General features: G+C 38.3%; 1 protein-coding gene across 1 annotated transcript in view; it reads right to left on the bottom strand.

Moving 5' to 3' along the window:
- The window catches only part of dpy (fibrillin-like protein dumpy), a 141,064-nt gene that overhangs the window by 113,593 nt on the left and 16,433 nt on the right, over window positions 1–11,038 (bottom strand). Inside the window, exons 2-11 of the mRNA XM_074087894.1 lie at window positions 9,158–9,219; window positions 8,424–8,625; window positions 7,873–7,977; window positions 7,267–7,383; window positions 7,045–7,176; window positions 5,715–5,830; window positions 5,199–5,454; window positions 4,414–4,679; window positions 3,596–4,331; window positions 2,258–2,747 (exon numbers count right to left, since the gene is read on the bottom strand). Coding sequence (XP_073943995.1) covers window positions 2,258–2,747; window positions 3,596–4,331; window positions 4,414–4,679; window positions 5,199–5,454; window positions 5,715–5,830; window positions 7,045–7,176; window positions 7,267–7,383; window positions 7,873–7,977; window positions 8,424–8,625; window positions 9,158–9,214 — 2,477 coding nt within the window. The 5' untranslated portion in view covers window positions 9,215–9,219. The remainder of the gene's footprint in view (window positions 1–2,257; window positions 2,748–3,595; window positions 4,332–4,413; window positions 4,680–5,198; window positions 5,455–5,714; window positions 5,831–7,044; window positions 7,177–7,266; window positions 7,384–7,872; window positions 7,978–8,423; window positions 8,626–9,157; window positions 9,220–11,038) is intronic.

Genomic DNA, 11,038 nt, shown 5'->3' with positions numbered 1-11,038 from the left:
ATCCGAGCTGTAAGATTGTAAGGATTTCCTGTATAACCTGGTAGACGCCAATGCAATAACCTTCTTTCGCAAATTGATTTAGGTCACAAGCCATTCGACACGCATCGACACACCTCGATCTTTCACAAATATATCCATCCGGACATGTGGCTTATAGAGTACAAGTGCAAACTATTTTCTTACAGTGCATTTTGCAATCGATACATGGGAACAAAGTTCATATGGATTACCACTACAGCGCGACTCTTACAAATTACAACTGAAACTTCTCAGGCGTATTTATATACAAATAGCGTTTTCGGCACAAGGCTTTGAAGCACACTCGTCTATGTCAATACATTGCAGATTAGGATTTCCAATATAACCCGGAGGGCAAAGACATTCAACGTGCGATCTAGTTTGTTGACAAACAGCACTGAGTCCACAAGATGCTTTGGCGCACGTTATTTGCCTCCTTGGAAGGCATTTAATGTAAGGGTTACCAGTAAAGCTTTTGTCACATTTACAAACATTTATTTGACCATAAACACAATGTGCATTTTCTCCACATGCTGGTTCACAAGCTGTGGTGAAATAGCTGAAAAAAATAAATATTTTTAACATTGAAAGTCAAATAGTAACAAAGCAATCGAATATACATAAAGAAAGTCGTTATACACTTACGTGGCATACATAACAGATCGGGGTTTCCAACGAAGAAATCATTACACACACATCTGCCGCTTTCTTCATTGCACGAAGCGCCTACACCACACACTACGCCTTCGCAGCGCTGCCGGCAGCGGCCCGCGACGCAGGACAGGGTCCCATCGCAGGGCGCGCCCGGCCCACACACGCTCTCTTCTACAAGAGCCTCCGGGGAATGGATTTCCCACCATACCTTCGGGGCAAACGCATGTCGGCCCTGACTTTGATATTATACATTGAGCACGAGAGGCGCATGAAAACGAGTCGCAACCTAAAAATAATTAGTTTTTGAATAAAACCATTGTAAGTTTAATTTATTTAAATAATTATGATTTCAGTTATTATTTACCAGAAATGCACTTTCCGCCTTCAGGTTTGGTGTACCCGGGGTTACAACGACACCATGCTGCATGATTATCGACTTCACAAAACGCATTAGGTCCACATGAGACTCCTCCGCACGGTGATAGACAGGTACGGTTCATACAAGAAAGAGTATTAGGGCACTCTTCGTCTGAACTGCAGAGTTGTTTTTCTGAAGGACCCTCTTCAATAGTACCTAAAGAAGAAGAATATAGAATATAATGAATGTAAAGGTGCTTAAAGTTATAAGCCGTGTCGTCTTCGGTAAGGCTAGCAGTAGCACGACGACAGCTTCTAAGTCCTAATTAATGGAGCTCTAGTTATATGCTCTATTTATATATGTATTTATTTATGTAGGCTGTAAAAATACTGGCATATCACACTAATATTACAATACAATCCACTATTAATTAACAGAATACATAGGTAGTTACCTACAAAAAAGTACGCACAATAAAAAATATATATGTCTACCTATATAGTTTGTAGCTACCTCTGCTTCAATTGTTAAAAGGTATACTTACATCCTGTTTTGTATGGATCTCCAATCATATTTTGGGGACACTCGCATTGAAAACCTCCTTTTTTGTCGTGACAAGTTGCACCATACGCGCATGGAGCACTGTGGCATTCATTTCTATTGGTGCAACCTGTGTAAGGGTCCCCTTCAAATCCCGCCATGCACATGCATCTTGGAGGATCACTTGGCGTACACTTAGCATTTATTCCACACGTAAATCTCTCACAAGGACTCTTGCATTTCTGACCATCCGTAACATCTAAGTAAAACGGCGGTGGACAAACGCATTGGCCTGGTTCGATACATTTCTCATTTGAAAAGCAATCAGAATCACTTATACAGCGTTTTTGATTTAAGCTGCAATGTCCAGTGGTAATGTCTTGTCCATAACCTGAAGGGCATTTGCAGACAAAAGAGCCAATGGTATTAATACACTTAGCATCGATTCCACAAACGGGTTGACCAGCAGTGCATTCATTAATGTCTTCGCATGAACCTTCCCTGTTTTGCAAAAATCCAGCTGGACACGCGCAGTAGCTGACTTCATCTTTGATAACAATACACTCCGCACCTTTTCCGCATTTATTGTTTTTTGAGCAGCCAGATAAAACGCAAATGCCGTCGACTACTTTGTACGGTGGTTGACATTGGCAATGGATATCGTTACATAATTCACATAAATTGTACGGGTTTCCGCTATATTCCGGAGGACATTTGCATTCGTAGCTTCCTGGTAAATTTTTACAAATAGCATTTAAACCACATGGTGAGCGTCCATGTTGAATACATTCGTTTATATCTTCACAATAACCCGTTTCTTTACTACGCGTATACCCTTGCGGACAAATACATACATTTTCAGTATCATGTAATATACATTGCTCTCCTACAGAACATGGATTAGTTTCGCTGCATTCACTGGGCATCTTCCCTGGCACACACCCATCGGAATATGGATCACCTTGAAAGCTACCCGGACATTCACATTGAAAATTCCCTGGTAAGTTTTTACATACAGCTCCTGGACCACACGGATTTGATTTGCATTCATTGATATCTTGACATCCGTTGAGAGATGATGGATTGCCAGTGAAACCAATTCGACAAGTGCATTGAGCTGTTTGGTCGGTCAAAAGGCATTCTGAATTACTTCCACAGTGCAACGTCTCGCAGGGGTCTACAAAAAATAGAATAAACATCAAATGTAAATAAAAATACTAACGTAGAGTGGGACTCGCTGTCTTGACGGTGGCTAATTTTTGCAATAAATAATATTTGTACTGTATTGTATTGTAGCTATGTAATGCAAACCTACTTCAGGCAACCCTAAAAGTCAGTCTGGCAAGCATCAATGTAAATCTAAATTGAATTGTGACTAATGTTAAGCTAGGTTATTCGCATTCGCATGAATACGTCATCAATATTTAAAATGCTTACAAAGAAATTGTCAAAATATCAGAAGAGGAACTTGACCATTCCACATTAATGCCCCTGAATCATTTTTAGGCTTTTATTTCTTAAGTCAGATTTTGACTATACCTCAGATCATTCTAAATGAATTATAATCATTGTTTTTAAGAATGAAATCCATATTGACTCTTTACTTTCATTTTCATTTCATTTTGTACGATATATGAATGTTTGCAGGCTTAAAAATGTGTGAAATGTGTTGCCAATACAATTTTTTTATTTGCCCCAATTGCATGTTGCCAAGTTTTTCTAACGTAACTCTATAAGTAAAACTAAAATTATCGGCTTAAGACAAGGTAAACACAGGCAACTTCTACACCTCAACACAATATGCAACTCGTAAATGAGCATCTTGAAAACTAAAGCGAATTATTCCACAGCGGCTACCTGCTGCAGCGGTTAACACTTTCATTTATTTTTCACTACGTTAATACTCAGGCATATAAATAAAATACCTAAATTACAACGATTCATCCAAACTACTGGATCTTATTCAAGCATTTCGTAGTAATATGTACAAATAGTTTGGATTCGCGTAAATCAAACTATACTTACGTCTACATTCATTGCCCACATTTGGTTCTGGACACAAACACCTTGAGTTTTGATCGCAAATTGAATTTCCAGGACATTCTTTATTGTTTTTACATAATAAAATTTCTGCACAACGCACTCTTGGATCTGGATCAGGTATAGTGCCTTCAGCGCACTCGCAGCTAAATGAACCATCTCTATTTATACATTCTGCACCTACACCACAAGTCCCTTCAATTTGACATTCATCAATATCAATGCATTGTTTGTATGCATCTCCGGTGTAGCCTTCTGGACAGTGACACATAAAACTACCCAAAGTATTTGAACACCGGGCATTTGTACCACAACGACCAACAGGTCCAACCGATGTGTCACATTCATTGATATCGATACAGCCAGCGGCTATGTCGGTTGGGTCAAAAGACCATCCGTCATCACACACACAATATGCTTCAGCGCCGTCTGGTTTACAGTATGCATGATCTCCACATTTAACATCTTCACATGGAGCACGACACTTTACTTTCGGTGGTGAACCCACAAAACCATTGGCACATTCACATTTATAAGATCCTAGTGTGTTGACACATAAAGCGTTTTCTCCGCAAGATGATGTTTTGGTAACACATTCGTCAATATCAATACAAACAGATCCCTTGGCATCGAATCCTTCTTTACAGAAACATTGATTTTCTATGCATTCGGCGTTATTAGTGCAATCAAAATTGGATTTACATAGCGTATTGACGTCAATCTGAAATAATATTTTTTGTTAGTTTGAATTAATGAACCTGTGCACAAAATTAGAAAATGTTTAATAAAGTCGACGTATTTACCTGTTCACAGGCGATTTGAGGGTCAGGTTTGGCTCTATACCCTTGCGGGCAGACGCAGTTGTAGCCGGGCGCAGCGTTCTCGCAGATGGCGTGCGTGCCGCAGGGCCGCTCGAGCGCCTCGCACTCGTCAACATCACGGCAGCCGAGCGGCGCGCGCGCGTCGCCCGTGTACTCCGGCTCGCACGCACACACGAAACTGCCCACCGTGTTGGTACACACAGCGTGCGCGCCGCACACCTTCTCGCTACTCTTACATTCATCCACGTCTGGTGTAACAAACAACTCACGTCTAATTACATCTACCGCTGGCATTCCTCCACTAACGACATACGCACGCTATAGGAACGCCGACGGCCACTACGAAGAGCAAGAAACAGGATGACAGGCCACTGAGGGTAAACAGTGTTATAGTAGTCGACGAAAGTCTGAAGAAGAAACTGAAAGGAAGGTGTTTTTCTAAAAATATTATCACACACGATGGATCCTTCAGTGCCACGTGTTGCCAAAACTCAGTATTGGGCAATGATGTCTTCGGGCGGGAGTCTTTCGTTCGCCGATGCTTTATTTACAGAGTTGCTGAAAATTTGGTTCGTTACATTTGTCGAGAAATGTCTCGATTGAAGTGATAATTAGTAAAAGCGTGAAGCTACCGCGCATTCGGATACGGTAGTGTTCAGCGCGATTCGTTACACGCGACCGTTTTAATACCACAAAGCGTTAGACCACACAGGAGTTGAGTAGGTTAGGATGGGTCAAAGAAAGCCGTTTCGGGTTGTGTCGCTCACCAGTGCATCCGACATCGGGGTCGCCTCTGAAGCCGGGCGGGCAGACGCAGCGGTAGGAACCGGCGCCGGGCAGAGTCTGGCAGAGCGCGCCGCGGCCGCAGACGGCGCGCGCGCACGCGTCCGCCTCGCGGCACGCCACGCGCGGGTCGCCCTCGCTGCCGGCGGGACACGCGCACTCGTACCCGCCCTCCACATTGTGGCAAGTTGCGCCCAAGCCGCACGCTGATCCGCTAGCGCACTCGTCCACATCCACACACTAGTCCAATAAAACAATCCTTCACAATGCTGAGACATTATATATAACACGTAACAACATCATACTTATTTAAAGTAGGTACACTTACTTAGGCATTGACTAAAATCTAAAATGAAACGCACAGCTGAAGCGTCAGCCGCACTTTGTAAACTTCATTTCATTATATTGAAGCAAAATTAATTTACCGAGTTTTTTTTATTCTATCCCATTACATAAACAGCAATTGAATAAAAGCTTGCAAAAATTCAAAGTTTACTTACACCATCGAATGGATTTCCAGTGTAACCGGCTTGACAAGCGCACGTATAATTTCCGGGATAGTTCTGGCAGACAGCATTTATGCCACAAGCTCCAGGACGTCGACATTCATCGATATCTAAATTGGAAAGGAAATAATTCATCGTAGCCCAATAACTGTACTAAATGTGTCAAGTTTCCGCCAAAAAATAATTGTGTATGATGAACTAGCTGTTGCCCGTGACTTCGTCTGGGACGAATACGTTTATTGCTATCCAGTGGGAACTATGCATTTTTTCGCGATAAAAAGTACTTATTATATATTAATATGCTAATCCAAGTTATATATACTATATGTGTGCCAAATTTAACCCAAATTCGTTGATCCGTTTTTGTGTGAGGAGTTACAAACATTCGCGACCTTACTATGAAAGTGGGTACGTTTGTTGTATTACGCTTTCACTCTTGAAATAGTCAATTGATTGTGATGATATTTGCTATGGAAACCCTCCGAAGGTCAGAATCGGATAGTTTTATCCCAAAAAATTGAATAGTTCCCGCGAGCGCACGATAAACGAATTATTCGCAAATGAATTCGCAAGCAACAGCTAGTTTATAATGTAAGTAGGAAAAAACTATTTATCATCGTGTTACCGGCAGCCAGGCTTTTTTTAAGGGAGGTTAAAGTAACGCATTTCTGTAAGTTAACCATGACATTGATTTAAATAATAAACTAAAATTCAGACTGTTAGTTAACTTTTTAACAAAATTATAATTGCCAGCAACGTACAACAAAGTAAATTGACAAGTAAGTGTAAATGACAGCCGACAGATACCTACTTTGATTATTACTTGTCAATTTACTTTGCTTACATTGCAGGCAATTTTAATTTTGTAAGAAAATAAATAAATAAATAAATATCACGGGACAATTCACACCAATTGACCAAGTCCCAAAGTAAGCTTAGCAAAGCTTGTGTTATGGGTACTAAGCAACGGATAATATAATTATATAGATATAGATACATACTTAAATACATATTAAACACCCAAGACCCGAGAACAAACATTCGTATTTTTCATACAAATATCTGCTCCGACACGGGAATCGAACCCGGGACCTCAAGCTTCGTAGTCAGGTTCTCTAACCACTAGGCCATCTGGTCGTCTAAAGAAAGTGAACAAAGTCTGAATTTCAGTTTATTAATTAAGTTAATGTCATGGGTATGTTACAGAAATACGTTATTTTAATCTCCCATAAAAAAGCCCGGCTTCCGATAACACACTGTATAACCACTGTTTTAAAATAGCTATAATATAAGTATTAGGTATATGATATGACAATAAAAGCACCTCGGCACTCTTCTTCACCGTCGCCTTCGAACCCTCGGTTACACTTGCAGATGAAATGCGCCGGCAGATTGCAACACTCGGCGTTTGCCACGCATCGCGATGCAACAGTGGGGTCTTCACATTCATTTATATCTAAAGCAAAAAAGATCATTTACAATTTGATGCGATGGATAACTACACCCTCAACATAAAAGCACAAGAAATAATAGCTTTTGTGCTTACCTCTACAGGTAAAACCATCGCCTGCGTAGCCTGGGAAACAGGAACATTGAAAACTGCCAACTGTGTTTGTGCAGTGGGCAAAAACATCACATGGCCGTTCCTTACATTCGTTTACATCTGCAATGGAATTGTATTATTGAGTAGTTACAATCTCCTATCTTACATCTTATATCTTTGATCGAGCAATTTTTGTACATTTGTTTAGTTATGTACTTTTAGTTACTAACGATTTTGACAAAATTTGCTATGTGGGGGCTTTCTAGAGCGAACAGTCGCTCTAGCTTGATCTTATTTCTAGAAAATGCATGTTTTTGAGGTAGGTACATATATATAACGGTTTTTTTTTTGTGAAAAATTCACTCAATATATCCGGTAATTTCTATTGCTTTCTTCAAATTGTTGGTTCAGTGTATAATAGTGTTTGACATTTAAACTGAAGGTCTAAAGATCAAATCTAGATCAGACGGAACTGCGAGCAGTAACCAGCCGACGTACCTAGGTACTGCATATTTACTTTAAGTACATTATTTTTAGAAAAATTATGTTATAAAAATAATTATATTACTTTTTTTATAATGTATAACAGAGGGCAAAGTTATTACTTACCGGCTTCTTGGCAGTTACATCCCCCGAAACCGTCATTACAATGGCACACTCCGTTTAGACAAGCGCCATTTATACACTGCGCGCCATCTTCTTTGGTACAATCGTCTAAAATAACAAATTATTAATGTGGTTTCGTAAGCATTTTAATGATTTTGATTGCTTCTAATAGAAGCGGATAAGTCCCTTCAAATATATGTGAATGCGACTCTATTGCTTACTAAAGGCAATGGATCGCGTCTGATATTTTACGTGATACATGAGATTTGATAAAAAATGACAGCCTTTAGGTAACTGAAAAAAATTATACTTTGTCAAAATATGCCTGATATTTAGTATTAATTTGCGAGTCTGAATTCTGCAACTGTAAAGTAATGAATATGTACTGAATCGGTTAAGTATGTTCTTGACCGAAAGAGACTCATGAGAAATATCTGTCTGTGTTAATGTTAAACTTTTACGGTTGTAGGTATTAATTGTAATGTATTGTGTAGCAAAATTATAAAGTAGAGTTTATTTAATAAAATAAGATTGTGCAATTTTATAAGACTCACCTGTGCACTTTAGCTCTGATCTGAGCTCGTCGGATGCCTTATAACAGTCTGGCACGCCGTCGCATAATTTTGATAATTCATATAATTGTAATATTTGCGTTGAATCGTTTACTTGACAGCCAAAATAACCGTCTTCTAAATTTAAGAAAAATACTTCTCGTTTTATTCCTAAACCTATTCCATATTGGCCTTGTGTCGCTACCTGTGGAACAATTGAAAACATTTTCACACGTCGGTTGAGTTCAAAACTTCTTTAGAAATAATCGGTATGTTAGCAGATTTCGCTAAAAAAAATGATAATGTTCGATGTATCGTATTTACAAATCATAAAACAAAAATTAAGTATTTGTATAAGTATTTTTTCATTTTCACAGGTAGACTAGTTAATTTCCGTTGTGAAGAATCGCTCGTAATGAATCACCCAATTCTAGAGCTAATGGAGTTTTCATGTATCAAAATTATGTTAAGTGAGATTGTAATATACAATATTGGTATTTCTTAAAATTAGACATTCTGGCCTCGAGTTGCTGGGAACAATGTTAACAACACTTGATTAAAAATAGTAGAGAATACAGCAGTTTACTAAATTAGACAGATTTATATCGCCAACTGTACAAACTCTCCTTTTGCAAACAAAAAAAAAGATTTTGCGTGTTTTTAATACACTTGTGTGAACTTACATTCGCTTAACATAATACCTACATAATACCTATGATTATAAAAATAGCACTTACATTTGTCGTTGTGACTATAAGCGTCCAAACCACTAGCGGTAAGGTGTCTATATACATGGTCTCTGAAACAAAAAGAAACACAGTTATAGAAAGATATTAATTTTTTTGATAAATATTTTACAAGTTTTTTTATTGTTTCAGTATGCAATGATACGAAATCAAAGTAAATAAAACCGGCGTTATAATTTTCATTGTAAATTTGATATAATTACCAACATATGATAAATGTTTAGTAATAAGAATAAAATAACAGATTAATTAACAGATTTAAATATTAATTCAACAATGTATGAAGAACTTTCTTTGTGAACACGTCAATATTTAACGCTTACTTCCTCAACCTTGTATCTACCCGAAATGTATACAACAAATCAACACTCTATCGTACTTACCATAAAGATGATTCTAAAGCAATATTGTGGCCAGATACGAGGTTGTGAAGTAAGTGGTCGATATGTATTTTCAAGGCGGCACCCGTTCACGATAACGTTCGAATTTCAAAAACTCTTTCCAGCCAAGAGGATAAAAAGAGACTTTCCACGCAGATTTCGAAGGATAAAGACAGCTTTTTCGAGCTAGTGAGATGAAAAGAAAAATATTTTTATTTTACCGCTGTCTGCGTTACTGATATATATATTCCTGCCAAACTACAGCTTTCTACTCGTAGTACTAATGGTAACGGACAGACGGACAGACATGGCGAAACTATAATGGTTCCTAGTTGACTACGGAACCCTAATTATATTCTATTATTATTCTTATCCATGTCACGTCATTGTCATATCACGCATAAATGTTTTCTTTCTTTCTTTCTTCTTTAAAAATAGTATTTTATGCAACTGTATCATAATAAGGGCCATTGAGACACGAGTGCGAGTTTATGACATGAGGCTGATTATGCTGTTTATGAATAGTTACATACATTACTTTTTTTATGAGCTCAAACATAAGCAATCAATAAATAATGCATGAATGCTTACATAACGGCTAAAATTATTATAACTTAAAAAATATCATTCATTATAAAGGAAGTCCTTATAAATCGTTTATTGTTTCTTATTACCTACCAACTTAATGTCTGTCTACCGATAGTGATATGTTTCTAGCTATAATTGTGTACCAGCTTGCTATACCTACTTGCGACAAAGGCGAAGGTCATGCCGCGAGGTCAGATAACTGTGTGAGCGGTATTTTGGTATCCAATCACCAATCACTAGGGTGTTATTAAATTCAGGCTATAGGTAGAGTCATTCACTATGACGCGTGCCTTGGTTTTTATTACAATGTCATTAATGTCCAGTTATGACAAAATCACGCGTCTTCGTGGATGGCACTAGATATATCAGCTAATAAATGGCTAGTACCTACTGCGCGGTATATAAGCTTGACATTACATAAATTGTCATGTTTCATAATAGACAAACGATCAACTGTTTCTCCATGAATGGTCAAACTCAAACTCAAATTTTTTGCCTTGATACGAAGTAAAACCTTGCAAGGGCACCGCGAAACTTTAATGTAGAATTTAGTTTAGAGTAGGTACCTAGATATATTATACAAACGTATAATAATCAAATAATAATAAAAAACCGGCCAACCACAAGTCGTACTCACATACCGAGGGATCCATACTAATATGTAAGTAGGTTTCTATGAATATTTAGTGTTGCTAACACTTTCCCTTTTCCAGATAAAATGTAGGATCCCACGAATAATAATGGCAGGGTCATTTCTAGATGGTTACTGATATAAAAATCGGCCAAGAGCGTGGTCGGACACGCCCAAGATAGGGTTCCGTAGCAATTACGAAAAATGAAGTAATATTTTTCTAAGGATTTCGTATTGTGTACGGAATCTTCCAAGTTTAGGTATACATATATC

Source organism: Choristoneura fumiferana, chromosome 5 (assembly GCF_025370935.1).
Source record: "Choristoneura fumiferana chromosome 5, NRCan_CFum_1, whole genome shotgun sequence".
NCBI lineage: Eukaryota > Metazoa > Arthropoda > Insecta > Lepidoptera > Tortricidae > Choristoneura > Choristoneura fumiferana.
Note: the sequence above shows the minus strand (reverse complement) of the source record. Positions and strands in the feature narration are given on the sequence as shown.